The following is a 20,222-nucleotide window of genomic DNA, read 5'->3' as shown; positions in this document are numbered from 1 at the left end:
TAAACTCGAAAAGTACACCACCAATCAAAACACCCAAGACATCTTTGAAAACCTCAGGGCAAGCAGAAGGACATAGGCTATTAAAAAAAAAAAATACACGTTGTTTAAAAAATGTCGAAATAAAAATAAAGTAGTCCCTTGCAAGTAGTGCCGGCCGTGACGTCTGCGTGATGACATCATTTGCGTTTGCGCTCCCTGGCAACACTTCCGGAAATGGCGCCGAAGATCGCGACCTGCTGGGAGGACTGCCGCGGCCCTGCTTGCTGCTGGGCGAAGTGGCGGCCTGTGTGGGCGAGCGTATGGAGAGTGGTGGCCTGTGCGGGCGGGGTGCCTGGAGAGTGGCGGCCTGTGCGGGCGGGGCGCATCGAGAGTGGCGGCCTGTGCGGGCGGGGCGCCTGGAGAGTGGCGGCCTGTGCGGGCGGGGCGCCTGGAGCGGGACCGGCGGCTGAGGTAAGGATCAGGCGGGAGGGGCGGGCGGGGCGGGAGGGTGCTGGGCAGGGACGGGACGGGCCGGGCCGGGGCAGGAGGGGGCCGGGGGCAGAAGTGCACGCAAGCCTCAAATGCTGCCCCCAGACCCTTTCTGCCCCAGGCAACGCTGGGGCGGGCTGCTAGTTGTATGTAAAAACAGCAGGGTGTATAAATAACCTATCACACAAGCTGAAGTAAACAAAGTAGAAGTGTAAAATCTGTCATTTCTGAGCCAACCTATGTACTGGAACCACCTTTCTCCATCCTGCATCTGAATAGTGTCTGCGAAGATCTGTTGAGTTACCTAGATTGCCTGAAAAAAGGATGACTTCTCCCAGTAGCCACGGTGCCAATCTGCACAGAATATTATAAGTGAACAGGGACAGGTGTCTCCTTTAGAGGGTTACAGCCAGGTGGAAAAATCCACAAAGGAGAAAAATCCATCTTTGGAAGTCTTTGTGGTTCATGATTGAAGATGAAGATTGTACTAATGAAAACAATAAGACACCAAATTCCTCCTGACTTCATAACAGAAAGAAGAGATTTGAGCAAATTCAGAATAGTGTCAAGATGATCCACGATGAAAAACATTCCAACATGCTAGAGGAAAAATCAGGGACAAAAATTATTAGGACGGGCGCACTGATTCCAATGAAAGAAAATTTGGGAACGAAATGCATTTTTGTCTGTCAAAGTTCTGACTCATATACGCGTGAGGCAGTATTTCACATCACATGATGAAGAAAACAAGTTACTTACCTGTAACTTTGGTTCTCCGGTATTGGAAACTTTCATAGATTCCCATGCTTGAATCATTCCCAGTCGTAGAGATGGGAGTCCCCGGTATATATAAAATAGCAATAGAAACCATTACAAAAGAAGATACTAGGCCTAGGCCCATTCTAGTTTTGTAACATGTCAACCTCTTTTTGTAAAAGAGACCAAATAAAATGAACAACCAATCAGATTAGCCTCACCCTGTGGAATCTTCCTGAGAGATCCTCAGACCCTCATATTTTTGTAGCCATAGTGTAAAAGTATAACTTAAGCTGCTGAAGGCTGAGCTTTCCCAGACGAGGAGGGTGGGCCTCATGGGAATCTATGAAAGTTTCCAATACTGGAGAACCAAAGTTAAAAGGTAAGTAACTTGTTTTCTTACTCCAGTATTGGAACTTTCATAGATTCCCATGCTTAAATCAGAGTAGCTAGCGATTATGAGCACATTTTTATAACCTAGATTCCTTATTTAACCATTATAAGCATTAACATCAAAAGTCAATGGAAATTAAACACATTTGTAAACATAAGAAAAAAAGAAACAAGCAAATGAACATCCAAGAGCATAAGCAGAAAAACTGAAAGAGGGTAGAAAGGGAAAGATCACCACTTAATGGAAGAGGTTCCTCAGGACTGTTGGTCTACTGCTATGTCACTCTGTGTCTAAGAATCCAAACAGAAATGTCTTGTAAACGTATGAGTACTGCTACAGGTTGCCTCTCTGCAGATATCCCATATAGGAACTCCGGCAATGAGGGCTGTCGAAGAAGAAACCGCCCTCGTGGAGTGAGTACAGACCCGACCTTCAAGGGGCTTACCCGCTGCTCTGTGACAATACTGATTAGCGCTGGTAATCCAACGAGCAATACCCTGCTTGGAAAGTGGAAACCCCTTACGAGGGGGGCTAAGAGCCACAAATAGTTGAGGGTCTTCCTGAAGTCTTTAGTACGTTGAAGATAGAATTTTAAGCACTTCTGAATGTCCAGTGAGTGGAGTGCCTTTTCTGCCAGAGTAGTAGGTTCAGGGAAGAAAGCTTTTGAGTATGACCGGCTCATTCAAATGAAAGTCGGAAGGCACTTAGGGTTGGTACAGAGTATCACTGTCCCCTTTTTAAATTGGAGAAAAGGTTTCTGAATGGTGAGAGCCTGTAATTCACCTACTCCCCTAGCCGAGGTCAAGGCTAGCAGAAGAGCCACCTTCCAGTAGAGGAATTTAAAATCCGCCCGGTGAATAGGTTCAGAGGGATGTTTCATGAGCTGGGTGAGAATTAAGTTAAGGTGCCAAAGAGGAGGCGGAGGCTTGACTGGAAGGAAGACTCTGAAAAAGCCCTTGAGAAACTGTTTAATTATCCTTGCCGACCAGAGGGAAGGACCAGAAGATGTGCGTCTGAAGCGAGAGATGGCGACAAGATGAACTTTGATGGATGAGTGAGCCAGCCCTGATTTTGCTAATGAAAGAATGTAAGGAAGAACTTCAAGCTGTTCAGAAGAAAGAGGATGGATACCCTCTTGTTGGCACCAAATGCAGAAACGCTTTCACTTTAACCGGTATGTCTTGTTGGTACTTTGGGCTCGTGCCTGAGAAAGTAAATCTCTACATTCTGCTGACAGGGTCAAACCAAGAAGTTATCGGTGCTCAGGAGCCATGCCGAAAACTGCAGGGATTGAGGATCCGGGTGCCTGACTAACAGAAGCAGAAGGTCCAGTGAGAGGAGATGCAGCTCTGTAAACCAAAACGGCCGGGTCATGCAGGAGCTATCAAAATCATCTTGCAAAGTTCTGCCTTGAGCTTCCTGAAAAGCCTGGGGATCAGCGGAATGGGGGGAAAAGCGTAAACAAATGCGCCTGACCAGGCTATCGAAAGCGCATTCCCCAATGATCCTGGATGGTGAAGCCTTCTTGCGTAAAATCAGCACTTCTTGTTCTCCGGCATGGCAAAGAGGTCTAGGGAAGGCCTGCCCCATAGGTGAAAAACCTCTTCCAGAAGAGACTGGTCTAGTTCCCATTTGTGGCGGACTGATTTCAGTCTGCTCAGCGTGTCCGCCATCTCATTGAGAATGCCTGGAAGGTGCTCCGCTTTGAGCGATATCCCCTGCTGGATCGTCCACTCCCAAATTGTCTGGGCTTCTTGTGACAAAAGAGGAGATCTGGTGCCGCCTTCCTTGTTTATGTAATTCATGGCCGCCGCATTGTCTGTACGTACTAGAACTGCAGACTGCTGTAGCATGGAAGAAAAGCCTGCAAGGCTAGGCGAATCGCTCTGAGCTCCAGCAGATTGATATGTAGAAGACGACGTTGGGGTAGCCAACGGCCGCTTACATGAAGGTCTTGCAAGACCGCTCCCCAGCCCTCCAGCGAGGCGTCTGTATTATTATCTGAGGAGCTGGGGTAATCCAGAAGGAGAGGCCCTAAAAAACGTTTTCCTCGTTAGTTCACCATGATGCAGCATCCCTCACGGACACGGTAACAAAGATCTTGTCTTCAAAGGATGCGTCGGCTTGGCGTCACTGTAAGTCCAACTCCTCCCGGAGAAGGCGCATCTGCAACCTGCAGTGAGGAATTAGAGGAAAGCAGGAGAAAATGGACCCTAGGAGGGACTTGTAGAGGCGAACTGAAAGTGACTGTCTTTTAACAGTAGACGGGTCATGGCCATCAAATTTCCTTACCTCTCCAGGGTCGGAAAAGCTTTGTTGAGGGAAGTGTCCAGAATGGCTCCCAGGAATTGAGAGACAGAGGATGGACAGAGAGTCGACTTTTCTGTGTTGAGTGTCAGCCTGAGATTGTCGAAAAGGCATGTGCACGTCGCAACTGATTCTTCTGGCGCATGCTTGGTAGAAGCCTTCAGCAACAAGTCTTCCAGGTAAAACCTGATGCTGTTGTTTTCGTAGAAAAGCTGCCACGGGAGCGAATACCTTTGTAAGGATCCGTAGAGCAGATCGGAGTCCAAAAGGTAGGACCTTGAACTGACAGTGGCTCTTGGATACTGTGAAGAGAAGGAACCTCCTGTGGGCTAGATGGATGGGTACATGAAAGTATGCGTCCTCTAGATCCAATGTGGCCATGTAATCCACTGAGATGAGAAGACAAAGGATGTCCTGCAGAGAAACCATTCAAAATGATTGTTTGTTAGCTCCCTCAGATCTAGAATAGGGCGCCACTTTTCTAAACTCTTCCGGACCAGGAAGAACCGGGAGTAGAAACCCTCTCCCAGCTGAGAGAGAGGAACCGGCTCTATCGCCCCTTTCAGGAGAATTTGATGGACTTCCAAACGTAGAAGATGGAGATGTTTTGACATAGTGGCGCGAGGGGGCTTGGAAGGTGGTGCATGGACAAATTCCAGAGTATGGCCGCATTGAATGATCTTCAGAACCCAACAATCCAAAGTTATTTGCTGTCAGTTGTGGAAGTAATTTAAAATTCTGCCTCCCACTGGTGTTACAGGAGGAGAAGGGACAGTAGTAAGAGCCAGCAAGCTTCTATTGACGCTTAGAGGAGTCCCTCCCCTGGCGTCCTTGTCTTCCTCTGTTGTTAGATATAGAGAAAGAGGATTGATTTTGCCACTGGTTATAATTCGGCCAGTACGATTGAGAGTTTGATCCATATGAAGAATACCGTTGTTGCTGGTATCCTCCTCTGAAGGTGGCATTGCCTCTACCTCTGGCTCCACGGAAGAGGATCTTGCAGTGCTGCAGAGTCCCTAAGGATTTTGCTGTTTCCGTGTCTTTCTTAATGTCCTGGAGCGCATCATCAATATGTTTCCCATAGGGCGCCTCCCCATCAAAGGGAAGATCCAAGATCTTGTTTTGGACCTCAGGACGAAACCATGCAGCCCGCAGCCATCCTTGGCGAAGAAGGACAGCAGCACCTGCAAGGGAGCGGAACGCAGCAGTTGCAATGTCCATTGCACAATCAATTACTTCAGAAGATGTTTTCTCTCCCTCTTGAAGAATCCTCTTCGCTTCCACTTTCGCATCTTTCGGCAATTGCTCCAGATAGGAGGAAAGGTTGCACCACATCTGGTGATGGTAGCGACCAGGGATCGCTAAGGCGTTCGCAGCCCTGACCAACAGGCTGGACATGGAGGAAAAAGTCTTGCCAGCATTATCGAGGCGTTTCCCTCTTTATCTGGAGGTGTTGTAAGGGGAGCAGAAGGATTTCTGGACTTTCTTTGGGCAGCCTGAGAGATGACCAAGTCTGTGTAGGCTGACTGACCAGACAGGCCGGGCTATCGTCAGGAGCCATATATTTCTTCTCAAGGCGAGGCAGTACCCAAATCACCATGGCTGGACTCCGCATCACTTTCAAACCCTCATCCCAGACGTGACAAACTATAGGAATGGGCCAAACTGATTTTTTGTAAGGCTCCTTGAAGTCATAAAGGAAACATTCAGACTGCACGTGGGCATGGGCAGTTCAAATCTTTTAGCGGCTCTCTCCATCAAATTATGGAAAACCCCTATGTCTCCAGGGGGAGAATCAACAGGCGCTGGTGAAGGAGAAGACGGATCAGGAATTACATAGTTATCCCACTCTGCATCTGGATCTGGTATAGTGACGTTGCCCTGGTCCTCATCAGAGGTATCATCCTGAATGAGAGGGACGATTGGTGGCGCATCCTGAGCCACCGGCAGTGGTTGAGGAGGTGGCAATTGAGGGGTGCCTGCATTGAAGGCAATGCAGGCAGAACAGCTGTAACTGGCACTGCAACTGGAGCCGGAGATTGTGTTGGGAATCTTCGTCTATAATCCAATAGCATAAACTGCAAGCCCGTTAGTAGGGAGGAAGGCATAGAGACCATCTCCTATTGGTAGTCCTCCTGATAATCTAACGGACGATCATATTGCTGTTCCTCCACGTATTCCCCATCAGAATCTGTGTCCTGGCTCTTCCCTTGACGTGCAATTGAGAAGGGCTATCCGCATAGCCATACGGTCCTTCATCCTCTTCAGAACCCTCTTCTTCGAGGAGGAGTGCAGGAGGTAGAGGAGTCACCCTCCTGGGGGAAGTCATATCAGGTGTAATCTGGTGCTTCCTGATAGTATTGGCAATTTTTTTCTTCGTCAACGAGTTCGTCGACGGGACTGTCGGCGACAATGAGTGAGTCGGCGACGAAGAAAAGGACGTCGTTGACTGAGCCATCGTCGAGATCGTCGTCACCACAGCAGCAAATGCCGCCGTTGTTGTAGTTGTAGTAGACGTGTTTGCGGTCGTCACCATCGTCATCGTCGCCGACAAATCCACCACCGGCGTCAAAGTCGTTGACGCGGAACCCTGAAGTGTTGGCGCCGGAGACAAGGAAATCATCGTCGACGGAGCCAGAATTGAAGAAGAAGACTTAGACTGTACCTTTGACGCCTTCATCGACAGAGACGTTGACAACGTCATCGACGAGTGAACTTTCTTCACAGATTTTTCCTCAGAAGAGAGAGATGACGGTTTTTTGAAGGCTTTTGGACCCGCTGGAGGAGAAGATGGAGGAACAGAGCTGGATTTCCTCTCAGATATCACTACTGCTGACAGTCCTTCCCTCTCCTTTACACCTCGGTGAGGAGATTTGCCAGGACTACGCCTTTCAGACCTATGAGAGGTCTTTTCCAAGGCCTCACTGGGACGGTCTTCAGAAGGTGAAGATCTATCCCTTTTAACAGACCTCCTTGAAGATGTAGCAGAGGATGCCTAATCACTGTCACTGGAGACTGGTTCCTTCCTTGACTTTAGCTTCTGGAGCCAGGTCAAGAGACGCCCCTCACTGTCTCGCAAAGTCTTTGTTGAAAAAATGCGGCATATTTTACAGTCTGCTGCCTTGGGTACAGACAGTAAATACAATCCTTGTGCCATACAACCTCTTCTTAGCACATGCTGCACAAGCTGTAAAGAGGGCTTTCTGCTCCTTATCAGAAATCGTGACACAAGTCCAAGCAGTTCTTGAAGAAAAAACAGGTTAAAAACTGTAGAAGTACGGTTAACAGGAAAAAACTGAGCAGAGCTCAGAGGAGATTCCCTTGCACAACGTGCAGTAGAACATGTGAGGGTCTGAGGTTCTCTCAGGAAGGTTCTACAGGGTGAGGCTAATCTGATTGGTTGTTCATTTTATTTGGTCTCTTTTACAAAAAGAGGTGGGTATGTTACAAAACTAGAATGGGCCTAGGCCTGGTTTCTTCTTTTGTAATGGTTTCTATTGCTATTTTATATATACACCAGGGACTCCCATCTCGACGACGGGGAATGATTCAAACATGGGAATCTATACAAGTTCCAATACTGGAGTAAACTCTAATATCTTGGATAGGGATACTTGGATACACTTCATATGACTAAGTACAGTCTGTCGGCAGGAAACAATGGTGTCCATTTTACTTTGAAGCAATAGCACATGCTTGTTATTCAGCATCCTGCTTGTTATGCAGAACTCTGAAGTCATGCTGCTTGCGCCCCATACCTCCTGCAACCCATGTTAAACCACTCCAGGTTACCAGGAGTGTGAAAGTGCTGGGACAACCTTAGTAGGGAGGGAGCTCCATACCCACCTGAACTAGGCGTTCAGAAACATGCTGATAATAAGCATGCAAGAAACTTCCTTCTCCTGACACACAATTGCCCTAGGTGACTTCTTGGTGCTGATCTCTGAATGGATGTGACGTTGCTGTTCTGTTTTATTTCTCCTACAAATGGCTGAGAAGAGAAGTGAGTGGGCCCTCAACTTTGTCCAAGAAGAGGTAGACATTGGTGCACAGCTCTACTCCCAATGCATTCACCATTAGTATGATAACCTGCCATATGGCCACCTTCTCTGATCCACCGACACTGTGTGGAGGCAGACCATCTAGTTCACACACAGTAGTCAACTACAATGGTGACTACAATATCAGATTTTGTGAAGGACCTATTGAGTGGGATGGTCTGCATCCTGCTGGATCTGAGAGGGCACTGGCTCCAAATGCCACACATCACACGGGGAGGAGGGCAGGAGCCTGGGTGTAGGATGTATTTAAGTTCTTGAAATTGAGATTGGTGCCTGTTTGTGAGTCTTTCTGGGTAGGTGTGATTTGTTGCCTATTTCCTCCCATGTGGATTAATATGCAGCAGAGGCATAATGATACACCTATGTATGTTTGGAGGTGATATGCATATTTTATGACCATATTGTTACAGGCATAAATTGAGCTGGGGTGCACACCTATTACTGTTTGGAAAAATCTGAATATCTTGTGAATTGCTCTCATTTCAAAATGAGCACATTGAAGTAGATAAACCGCTACATGTGTAGCTTTCCAAACAGAAATGTAGCTTTGTGAATAGACCCATGGAGCATATAATCATATTACTGCTGCGTTGAAGGCCCTAGTCAAAAATACCCAACATTTCATTCTTGAAAGCATGCCAATGTATTATAAAGTGACATAATGCACCCTTACAGTTTTTAATAAGGAGGCAGAACAAAGAATGGTCAAGCACCACTGCTCTACGCATTGACGATCCTGTGTGGCACACCACTACATTTTCCTAACCACAAAAATGCTTGAAAAAAAGTTCATACCTCCAGGCAAAGGTTTGTTTTTATCCACATTGTTGTTGTCATATCGAAACTCAAATCCATAATGCTTCACCTTTCTGTGCTTTAAGGATTTCTGAGCTGTTAAAAATACAACACAAATAATTAGCATATGAATTATTTCCTCAATCAAACTAAACATATTATGATTGTTCTGAATCACTCATTAAATATTAAGAGAAGCATACTGAGATTGCTCGGTGCATAGAATATTGCAGCTTGCTATAGGAAAGGAATGACTATTAAGAATGAACGGCCTGGCGAAATTTGTAGCCAAGGGTCACACTCCAACACAAGGGAACAATGCAAGAGGACAAAGAATGAGAAGGGTGAAAAATCGGAGAGTCGAGCAAATTGTTGTTTTACGTGTGGGAGTTGGTATACATCGGAAGAGGGAAGGACAGACACGTCCAGGCTCGTCATAAACATGTCATGAATGTAACAAAATGGCGGACTTTGTATGAGTGCACAAAGCTAGTCTTGGTGGTAAAAGGAGCGTAAATGTCTTGATGAGGGGAAAGGAACAGAGTGATGACAATGGAGTGGAGGAACAACAAGAAGAGTATGTCTATTCAGCATAAGGGAAGGAAAACAGCGTCCCATGGTGCATAATAATTGCGAATGGCGCTGAACTAAGAATAAGGGCAGAATCTGGCTTTCCCTGAATAGATGCAGTGATGCAGAGGTGTGCTAATTCTGAAAGGAATGAAGCATACAGCAACCTAGTTTTCAATTTGAGGACATTCATTGAAGTAGTACAAGAATATGTTGCTACGTTGAAATTAAGAAAAATGGGACAAATGTTTATCTCTTTTTGGGATAGAGAGAGCAGAAGAGTTTTAATGGGACGGTGAGAGCAGAAGCGGTAAAACATTAAACTGGACAACAACCATCCAGACCAAGTGTTATTAACTTATGATCTTATCCTCACTCAACAGGGAACTAATATCCTATGCGGCATACATGCAAACTCTAACCCCAAACACACTGATACATTCATTGGGAAGATAAGGCCCCAGATATGTGGGTATTACCAAACCGTATCCAGTCTCCATTTCTTTTTATGGGAGGGTGTTGCAGTATCAGTGGTTGACCATGTGTGGTGCTAGACTGACTACTACTCCTTTTGGCAGTAGTAACTTTACACTCGTAAATTTGGCTCCACGGCCTGTTTCAGTGACTATGCTATTATGGTAGGTCATAGTTATGCAACAACATAATGGATTTGGTGAATGTCACTGAGTGGGAAAAGTAGGAAGGGGCTGAAGATCCATTATGGGGGGGTCTAAGAAAGTCTTTGGTTCGCAGACAAATTCATTTGTTCTAATAGCTGATAACATAATTTATTCAATCAAGCATCTGATTGTCATGAGCTGACTCATCAATATTTAACTCACCACTTTCATTTTCTTTATCTGTTGCCCAATCAATGCTTTGCAGCATAGATTCTTCATCCTCTGCAGTTATAAAATCTTCAATCACTCTTAGGCCAGGAGGCATTGGAGGAGGTACAAAATCCTCCCAATGTACTAAGGGTATAACATCAGGCCACAGTTAGCAAGCATAGTTTTAACTAAAGAAAACTAGCTAGTAATTTTAGTCCAAGTAATGTTCATGTGAACACATTTTACCTAAATACAATTACGATCTGTTAGTCAGTATTTATACATTCAAACATTAAACATTTCACATTTGGCATCATCTCTTACTATGTGATAGAGATAAGTCTGCTTTTATCAGCTTGTATCATGCATGCAGCAGCACAATGGATATATATATATATATATATATATATATATATATATATATATATATATACACACACATACATAAGACAGACATAGCTGCACATTCATAGTCCAGGTTGTCGCCTAAATCTGGAGCATTTTCCATTTTTGCAACCCCAAAGAATGCGTCCCTCTTGAACAATTTGCCCCAAACCTTGGGGAGACAGCATTTAAAATAATTCTGGCTACGCATGACAAATTTGGTGAACATTGGTAAAAACAGTTCGAAAAGTGTAAGGGGGTTCCTAAAACTTTTCAACCAAAAGTTAATTGATTCATGAATGTTGTTTTATTCGTATGGTGCATTAAACTTCATGCACAATCCAAAAACATGCTTTTCAATCAATTATAGCTTCCTTGCTGTAGCCCAATGCATTTCGGGTCGTAAATTGACGCATCGTCAGGGGTCATGATTCACAAGGAAGAACGCGCTGATTAACGGCTTCTCGCACTAGCACTCCCCGTTTTTCCTTGTGAATCATGACCCCTGACGAAGGGTCAATGTACGACCCGAAATGCATTGGGCTACAGCCAGGAAGCTATAATTGATTGAAAATCACTTTTTTGGATTATGCATGAAGTTTAATGCACTATATGAATAAAACAACATTCATGAATCAATGAACTTTTGGTTGAAAAGTTAATCATTTATGTTGAACACGGATTAATACCACAAGGTATCTGTAATAGTGCTCCCACCAGCACGGAGAGTTTCTTCTTGCGCTTTCAACTTAAACTGCTTTTGAGCGCCTTTGTGGACAAGGCGCAGGTGGTTCGAAGCACTCCTTTTAACAAAACAACAACTTGAATACAAAAGTGCACGTTGGAACAATTGTTTTCATAGTGGATTTTGTTTCCTAAAACTTATCAACTTTCAATTTAATATGTACTTTCCTCAGAAAACCTTTAATTGAGTAAAACTCAAACCACAGAACGAAGTTTATCAAATTTTAATGGCACATCAGCATTCCTATCGCAGGTGCCATTTTTGTTTGGTGAATTTTTGTCCAGCCATATTTGAGAAATAAGACTATGTTAAAATGTCTGATGCACATTCAGCAGTGCTGTGTATTTGATTTTTTGCTCGCAATCTCTAGATAAAAATATGCCCCCCCCCCTCCCTTCCCACCTAAAGCTTTTTATTTTCTCTAAATAAATTATGTCTATAAAATAAGGGTTTCACATCACTTCCTGAATTGGTAAAGGACATGGTATGGGTTCCTAAATCTCCTCACCTTCACCTTTGTAATTGGCAGGGGGCGTTAAAGGTTTTCATCCCACGCCTTGCCCTTACGAAGTATTTTGAGTTTCTGATAAGAGTGGTTGAAATATTGCAGCTTTAGTGGGTTTGACCATGGGCCCAATTACAATGTCAGGGGGACTGCCATCCACAGGCCATTGGTGGCGGTCTGTCCAGCATCCAGGGTATCGGTCTGACTGGCGGATTACAATACTGGCGATCGGAGCAATTTGGGCAGGAGGGAAAGACCGCCACCTCCGACAGGCACAAGGAGCCAGTCAGACAGTGGTTGGAGCCTAATCTCTACAATGGAGGCAATCCCTGCAGAGGCACCACCATAGGGATGAGGATGTCAGTTTCCGATAGCCATTTCATGGCAGTCTAACCGCCATGATAAAGCTGTTGGAAAGGGACTTTGGGGGAGCAAAGGACCCACGTCTAGGCATACCCATCTCACTTAGGGTGAAAAGTGCTGCAGCAACAAATGATGGACGGAATGCTGAATGAATCATTCACCCACTGTCAAGAGATCTGGGTAAATCCATTGTTCTTTTGCTCATTACAGTACCCAGTTTGGACTCAGCCATCTGTAAATCAGTATTGTCCCGGCTCCTCATGTGAACAGTTCAAGCCTGAACTGCCAAGCTGGGTCCTCCATGGATGATGAAACCAGCATCCTGTGACTGGTTTCAGGGTAAAACCCCTCATCAGCCAGGCTAGCTTGAATCCAGTGGCACAGCAAGCAAGGGACCCACACCCTGGCATACCCATCCCATTTAAGGTGAAAAGTGCTGGGACGAGAACACCAGGCGTGGGTCCCGAGCTCTCCATGCTATTGGAGTCAAGCTAGACTAGCTAGACTGGCTAGACTGGCTGATGAGGGGTGAAACCCCGAAACCAGTCCTGGGATGCTTGTTTCTGGTCCATGGAGAACCTGGCCTGGCAGTTAGGGCTGGACAGGTCCCATGGGGCGCAGGGTCAAGACTGGGTTTAAAATGGAATGGCATGGGGGGCGTGGCTAGCAGCCAAGCATGGCGGCCGCATAGAGTGAGAGCTCCCGAGGGCACTGCAGCCTTCCAGCATATCCGTCACACTTATCCGCTACCGAGCACGCCTGAAGCGGCGGCGTTCGAGTCCGGGACCCAAGCGGTGTCACCGGTCCAATTTTCAAAGAATTCGATGCTCCGGAGCCGGAGTTACATCGTGTGGCGAGTTGGCGCCTACAGCCGGTGAAGAAGCACCGGCCTTGCGTGCCATCCGGACCCCGGCGGAAGTGCAGCGAAGCCGGCCAAGGGAAGTGAACGCACCCCGGTACCTGCCGGAAAAATCCGAACAAGCCTGAAACTCCTGACGGCATCCTCCGGTGGCGAACGGGCTGCTACGACCACCAAGCGGAACCTGTGCAGCGCAGAGGTCAGTGCAACCCCAGCCTGGGCCGCGCGGAACGGGGACAACATCCTACAAAAACCCCCCTCCCCCCACGAGAGCTTAACTGGCGGCGCAACACTGCGGGGGGCAATATCAGACACCGCATGGGAGCGGGGGTACAGTGGACCCGAATACCACACCAGAACTAAAGCCAGAAAGTCGGTGCCCCAGGGGGACGACGCCCTACCGGACATAAAAGCGGGAGCTCGGGGGGAACCCCCCAGGCCCACACCCTACTGGACGCCACCAGCAGCACCGACACAGCGGCAGTGACCCAACACGCGGCGGCCTGTCCAGTATACGAGAGAGGGCAACTGCCCGGGCCCGACACCTAAACTAGCCGCTGTGATAGAGGGAGACGGAGCAGTACGGAAGAACGGGGAGGGGATCACAGTGACCGCTCCATCCCTGAGGGAGAGTACCGGGGGCAACGCCACGAAACGCACCAGCAGCTCATCGTCTCCCACGCTAACGACCAGTGAGACCTGCACGGACGGCGGGGGGACACTCTGTCCACCTCCCCCCGACCTACTACTATCTGGCTGCTACCTACTACCAGAAACTTCAGTCGACTCGCAGGTCACAATCGCCTAGGACATATCTCTGGCCCTCGCAGACCCCAGCACCATGGCGGGTAAAGGCCTCAGGAGCGGATCCACGCAAGCCAAACTGGACAAATTCGCCTATGGACACCAGGGACAACAGCAGACTACAGGGCGACCCTCCACAGGACAGGCCCAGGAAGCAGAAAAGACGACGAAAATAACGCTAGAGGACATCATGAGGACACTCTCTGAAGTGAAAACTACCGTGGGCGCCATCTCCTCAGAAGTATCCCTGCTGCGAGCGGACTTTCACAAAATGGCGGAGAGGGTGTCGCAGGTGGAAGTGGTCACAAAATCACTCGTGGAAGACACCTCAGAGCTCCAGTTGGCCATGGAAAGGATGCAAAAAGTCACCAAGCTCCTGCACGACAAGCTGGACGACCAGGAAGGGCGTTCACGCCGCAACAACGTACGTATCCTTGGGCTTCCAGAGACGGAGGGGAAGGGGGCCATGGACCTCTATATAGAAGACCTCATCAAGAACAAACTCCAGCCCAAAGGCCTGTCTCACTTCTTTTCGGTGGAGAGAGCGCACAGAGTCCCGGGGGGCCCGCCCAAGACGGGGGCGGCTCCGAGACCGGTGCTAGCCCGGCTCTTTAACTTCAGAGACAGGGATGCAATTTTGCAGGTGGCAAGAAACTCGCCACCAGTACGGATTCAAAATGCAACCTTAGCGTTCTTCCCAGACTACACGGCAGAAGTGGCTAGGCGACGCAAGTCCTTTACGGAGGTTAAGAAAGCACTACGCGACAGGGAACTGCCGTACTCCATGATGTTCCCTGCTAAACTGCGGATAGTGGCCGAGGGGAAGACCTGGTTTTTTGACACGCCGGAGGTGGCTCAAGAATGGCTGGAGGGCTGGAGACCAGCAGGGCAGCGGCACCGCTCACAGCGAGACCGACCGCGACACCGTACTGAACAGACACCACCCAGTCAGTCCTCCCAACTACCACACCAAGGAGGCGAGAAAGAAATAGAATCAGACCTTGAGAGAGATCCGCTAGACTCTGGACAATTGGCTCCGGTGTAACATTTAACGGTATTGTTTTCGAGATTGTGTGGGCCGCGGGACCGTGGCTCAGACGTGGCTGAGTAGGGTGGGCACAGGCAGTGCCCAGAGGGGACTCACCAACCCTACAAGCAAGTAAGATGCATAGGGGAGGGTTAAAGCACTCTGCACAGTTGGGGATGCGGGCGGGAGTTGGTCCGTGGAGCAGGGTAGCAGGGAGGGGGGATGGGATTGAAGTTTATATGTTGGAATGTTTAATCTTGTTTGTAGTCATCGTTTACCACCTACATTGTACTATCACCCTGACATTTGCATATCTCCTGCACAGCACGACACAAGTCGACGCATGGGTTAAGCCACAGCACACGTTGTGTGCAAGACTCCCTCATCAGCCTAATGGCCAGGCCACTTAATCACACGCCCGCTGAGGGCTCCTCTGCGGCCGGGAGGATTCCACCACTACGCATACTTACATGGAATGTCCGGGGCCTGGGTGACAAAATCAAAAGAGGCTTGGTCCTCCAGGCCATAAAGCGACAAAACCCAGATGTGGTCCTCCTACAGGAAACCCACCTCACGGGATCCACCTGCAAAGCCCTAGACAGGCGTGGATACACAATGGCGGTCCACGCTGACTTCACTACTGGCTCCAGGGGAACAGGCATACTGGTGAGAAGATCTTCCCCCTTTATGGTATCCCGCCGTGTGGCGGATGACCAGGGTCGCTTTGCCGCGATCCATGGGCAGTGGGAGGGCAGGGCCCTAAATGTGATCTCAGTGTATATTCCCCCAGCCCTACACTCTGTGGCCCTACCAGCACTGGGCAAATTCCTTCTGGACCTCCCCGATGGCGACACGATTGTTGGGGGGGATTTTAACGCAGTCATGGATCCACTTAGGGACACCTTTCCTCCAGAACCCGACCACGAGGTACTACACCACTGTCGGACTTTGCGGAAGCCCTAGGCTTTGTAGACCTCGGGCGACAATTGCACGCTGAGACCACCCACTACACTTACTACTCGGCGGTACATAATAGCTTGTCTCGCATAGACTACTTCATGACACTGGGTTTGGGGCTAGATATGGTAGAAAAGATGGACACATTACCCAGGGGGGTCTCAGATCATTCTCCGATTGTCCTATCACTGACCACCGGAGGGAAACGAAATGCTCGACTCTACCCAATCTACCCCAATTTCTTAAAAATCCCCAAGATTCGAAAGAAACTCAGACTGGTGACATCGCTGTATTTTGCGGAGAACACAGGCACAGTAGAGTCGCCCTCCACCTTATGGGAGGCGTACAAAACTGTCCTCAGGGGGGCGGCCATTGCAGCGATTACGGGACACAAACGGGACACACGAAAGGAACTCACAGACCTGGAACTTGCACTAGACAAGGCCAATAACGCTCATATGACAGACCCCTCCCCGACCGCGACACATACCCTCATGCTCCGGCAGCAACAATACCTAGCTCACCTCAAAACGACAGAGAAAGGATACATCGCAAACACTAGACATAGAATTTACGATGTGGGCGACAAAGCGGGTCGTATGCTAACATGGCTAGATAAGAGAGGGAATGGTGCGAGAGGTATTCATAGGCTCAACACAGAGGATGGGCGGACACTGGTACACCCAGAAGAAATAGTTGGCGAATTAGCACGACACTATCAGGCAATCTACACACCGGAACGGAGGGTCACACGACAAATGGCGATGGCAACACTCGCAGACATTACCATCCCCAGCATTACACAAGAAGATAGTGACACCCTAGAACTAGACCCGACGGGGGAAGAAATCCAGCTGGCGATCCAGGCATTACAGTCAGGTAAAGCACTAGGCCCTAATGGGATACCGGTAGAGTGGTACAAGACCGTGGCTACAGACCTTAGTGCCCCATTACTGGCCATGTATTTAGAGAGTAGGGACAGGCTAGAGCTGCCGCTGGATCAACGCACGGCCACGATTGTAGCAATACCCAAGCCGGGAAAACCCCCGACGGAGTGCGCCTCGTACCGCCCTATATCGTTACTGAACATCGAGGCCAAAATACTAGCTAAACTTCTAGCTACCCGCTTGCTGCCCCATCTCAGTACCCTAATCCACCCTGATCAGTCGGGCTTTATGCCCCACCGGAGCACTGCGATGAATCTTAGAAGAGTCCACGGAGTGTTGGCCCGCACACACCTCCTCACGGAACAGGCGGTGATCCTCTCTCTCGACGCCAAAATGGCGTTCGACCTAGTAGAGTGGGAATACCTCTTCGTGGTACTGGAACGCATGGGTTTTGGGCCGAAATACATATCGTGGATACGGCTGCTTTATACGAAACCCGTTGCACAAGTGGTGGCCAATGGCCACACGTCGCCGAGATTCCCACTGGGCAGGGGGACCAGACAAGGCTGCCCCCTGTCCCCCCTGCTCTTCGCGCTGGTGCTTGAACCCTTGGCCATCCAGATCAGATCAACACCCCTGTTCGCAGGCATCAAATGGGAGGAGGGGTGGGAGGACAAAGTCTCACTATACGCAGACGATATGCTCATCTACATGACCGCACCCGAAACCGGCATCCCAGCCCTACTAGACCTCTGTGACACGCATGGGCGCACATCGGGCTACACTCTCAACTGGTCGAAATCCACCATATACACATTAAAAGGCCCCGAGACTGCAGGGGAACTGTCCTATGCTTACGACGTCGGCCTCTTTCAAATACTTAGGTATTATCATCGCGAGCGGGGACGCAGAATTTTTTGAGAACAACCTAAAACCACCCATAGATCGCCTGCGAACAGATGTTAAGCACTGGGCGGCCCTCCCCCTGACCCTACTGGGCAGGGCGGCATTGTACAAGATGATGGCCCTCCCAAGACTCCTCTACGTCCTGGAGAATACTCCACACCTAGTACCACAGCGTTACTTCCAACAGATTGTTGCACTGGTCACTGTCCTGCTCTGGAACACAGGCCCGGCACGCATTGCGTATGACAAGCTGGTAAAGAGCTGGTACGAGGGGGGCATAGCGCTCCCCAACATTCAGCTATATTACTGGGCGGCCCAACTCAAGATTATAAACTACTGGATCCACGCCCCGAAGGACGACCCGGCCTATCGGGCGGATTGGTCACAACTTGGGATGGACTGTATGCTGTCGGTGCTCTACAACAAATCACAACTGAAGGCCCTAATTGGTCCGACCAAACACACGGCGGCGCTATGGCACATGGCACAGGCCCGTCTGGGGTGGGCAGGCCGACTCACAAAAATGACGCCCTTGTGGGACACGAAGGCATTGGGGAACCTGAGAGGCTGTAAGGGGTTTGAGCGGTGGGACTCAATAGGCATCTCAACAGTAGGAGACCTCTGGGACAATGACTCCGTAATATCATTTCCACAACTGCAGCAGCAATACAACCTCGGACCCACAGAAATGTTTCGGTATGTCCAGATTAGGCATGCATTACTACAGACAATCCCTACCGGCACCACACTACCGGACTCCTCTCCTTTGGAAGATAGATTGCTAACAGATTTCATGCTCCAAAGCGCCACCTCCCTTACGTACAAAAAACTGATCAACAATCTCAAAGACCCGACGCTAAAGCTTAAAGTAAAATGGGAAAGGGAACTAGGTGAGACAGACGAGTTTGAATGGAATGAGGCCCTGGCCTCCCCGAAGGAGGTGGGAATCTCTAGTAAGCTCAGATTGGTACAACTTAAAATCCTACACCGCATCTATTATACCAGGACACTGCTGCACAGAATACAGAGAGCGATACACCCCTTCTGTTTGCGAGGCTGCGGGGAGGAAGGGACACTGATCCACACACTATGGGAATGCCCACAAATACGCGAATTCTGGAGACAGGTGCTCCGATCCATCTCCCAGGCCCTTAAACTTTCCATTTTACCTGAAACACGTAAGTGCCTTCTAAACATCTGGGACCCCAACGATCTGGGTAGGTATGAGCTGATTTGGGCGTCACTGGCAATGACAGTGGCTAAGCGGGATATAGCACAGAAATGGGGGGCGCCAGAAGTGCCCACCGCCAGTAGATGGGCTAAAAACATGGACATCCTAATGGTGACAGAGAGAGCGGTTTACGTGCTTCGAGCAGCGCCCCGGAAATGGAACAAAGTCTGGGCAGCATGGAACATGTACAGAAGGGAAATTTGTGAGCCCTTACCAGAGGGAGAGGAATCAGACTCAGAGGGGGAGGAAGACTAACTGAACGGTTGCGGGGCGAGGGCCTCGGGAACATGACAATGTTACATGGGCGGCATTAACCTGGCCTTATACTGCAATACGAACAGAGGCACAGGCTACTACGAGCTGTGGGAGACACAAAAGGGTTACGATGACACATGATTGGGGGGGTTAGTTGGGAAGTTTGTTAATAATGCTCTAAATGAAAAGAGATGTAGTTATCACTGATATTGGAGGGAGGGGTTACTAAGGGCCTGCACTTTACGTAAAGCATTCTACAATTAAGGCATATACCAGACCCGTGAAGCAGCAGACAACTTTGTCCTAGTTACGAAATTGTAGCTCGTTAATTACTGCAATGATAAATTGTACGAAATGTAACGATTACCGAATGGATGTATGCAACTGATTAACCACTATTCCTTCCTAACAATAAAGTTTAAAAAAAAAAAAATGGAATGGCATGGGGAGCAAAATAACAACTGATTTAGGCCCAGATTTCTGTACTGGGTTGAATGTTTGAAATTGTCCAATCCAATCCAAAAATTCTTTATTTCGACCTTTTAGGCCATAAAAGATGCATATAAAACACACATTACAAAGATACATGTTATTTTAAAACATTGAGTTAAAACATATTTTGGAAGAGTAAATAAGAACACATTCAATTCCCAGTTGGTAGTCAAAAAAAAAAAAGCATTGGCAATACAGTTATATAACAATACCATCCTGTGGTAGTCAGGCTTTTAGCTGTTTCCTCCTGATATGCCACATGGCCATTAAAAATTTTGCGACTGCAAATACTATGTGAGGGGAAGTATTAGTTTTCAATATTCTGTATGAGAACGCGTGACTCCTTACGCCCAAATTCCTGCACAGAGGCACTAGCCAGTGTTTCCTAGGTCTGTCATAGGCAGGGCAGAAGAACAGAACATGAGTTTCCTCCTCATCATAGATGCTACAGCAAGGGCAAAGTTTATCTTCCCCCTTGTCCCATTTACATGTGAAGGATTTGATGGGCAAGGTACCAAGCCTCCATTGAATGAATAGTTTTCTTGCCAATATCGGGAAGATAATGTCCATAAAGCTTTCAAAGTAATAAGAATTTTTGGAGTCCAGAAAACGTTCAGTTAAAATCC

At 48.2% G+C, this 20,222-nt stretch overlaps 1 protein-coding gene across 2 annotated transcripts in view; it reads right to left on the bottom strand.

Moving 5' to 3' along the window:
• Window positions 1-20,222, bottom strand: part of ALKBH8 (alkB homolog 8, tRNA methyltransferase) — a 410,467-nt gene that overhangs the window by 283,093 nt on the left and 107,152 nt on the right. For both annotated transcript variants that reach the window (XM_086935245.1, XM_086935246.1), the window contains exons 4-5: window positions 10,194-10,325; window positions 8,782-8,877 (exon numbers count right to left, since the gene is read on the bottom strand). In XM_086935245.1, the coding sequence (XP_086791371.1) occupies window positions 8,782-8,877; window positions 10,194-10,325 (228 nt within the window). The remainder of the gene's footprint in view (window positions 1-8,781; window positions 8,878-10,193; window positions 10,326-20,222) is intronic.

The sequence above is a fragment of the Lissotriton vulgaris genome, chromosome 8 (assembly GCF_964263255.1).
Source record: "Lissotriton vulgaris chromosome 8, aLisVul1.2, whole genome shotgun sequence".
Taxonomy (NCBI): Eukaryota; Metazoa; Chordata; class Amphibia; order Caudata; family Salamandridae; genus Lissotriton; species Lissotriton vulgaris.
Note: the sequence above shows the minus strand (reverse complement) of the source record. Positions and strands in the feature narration are given on the sequence as shown.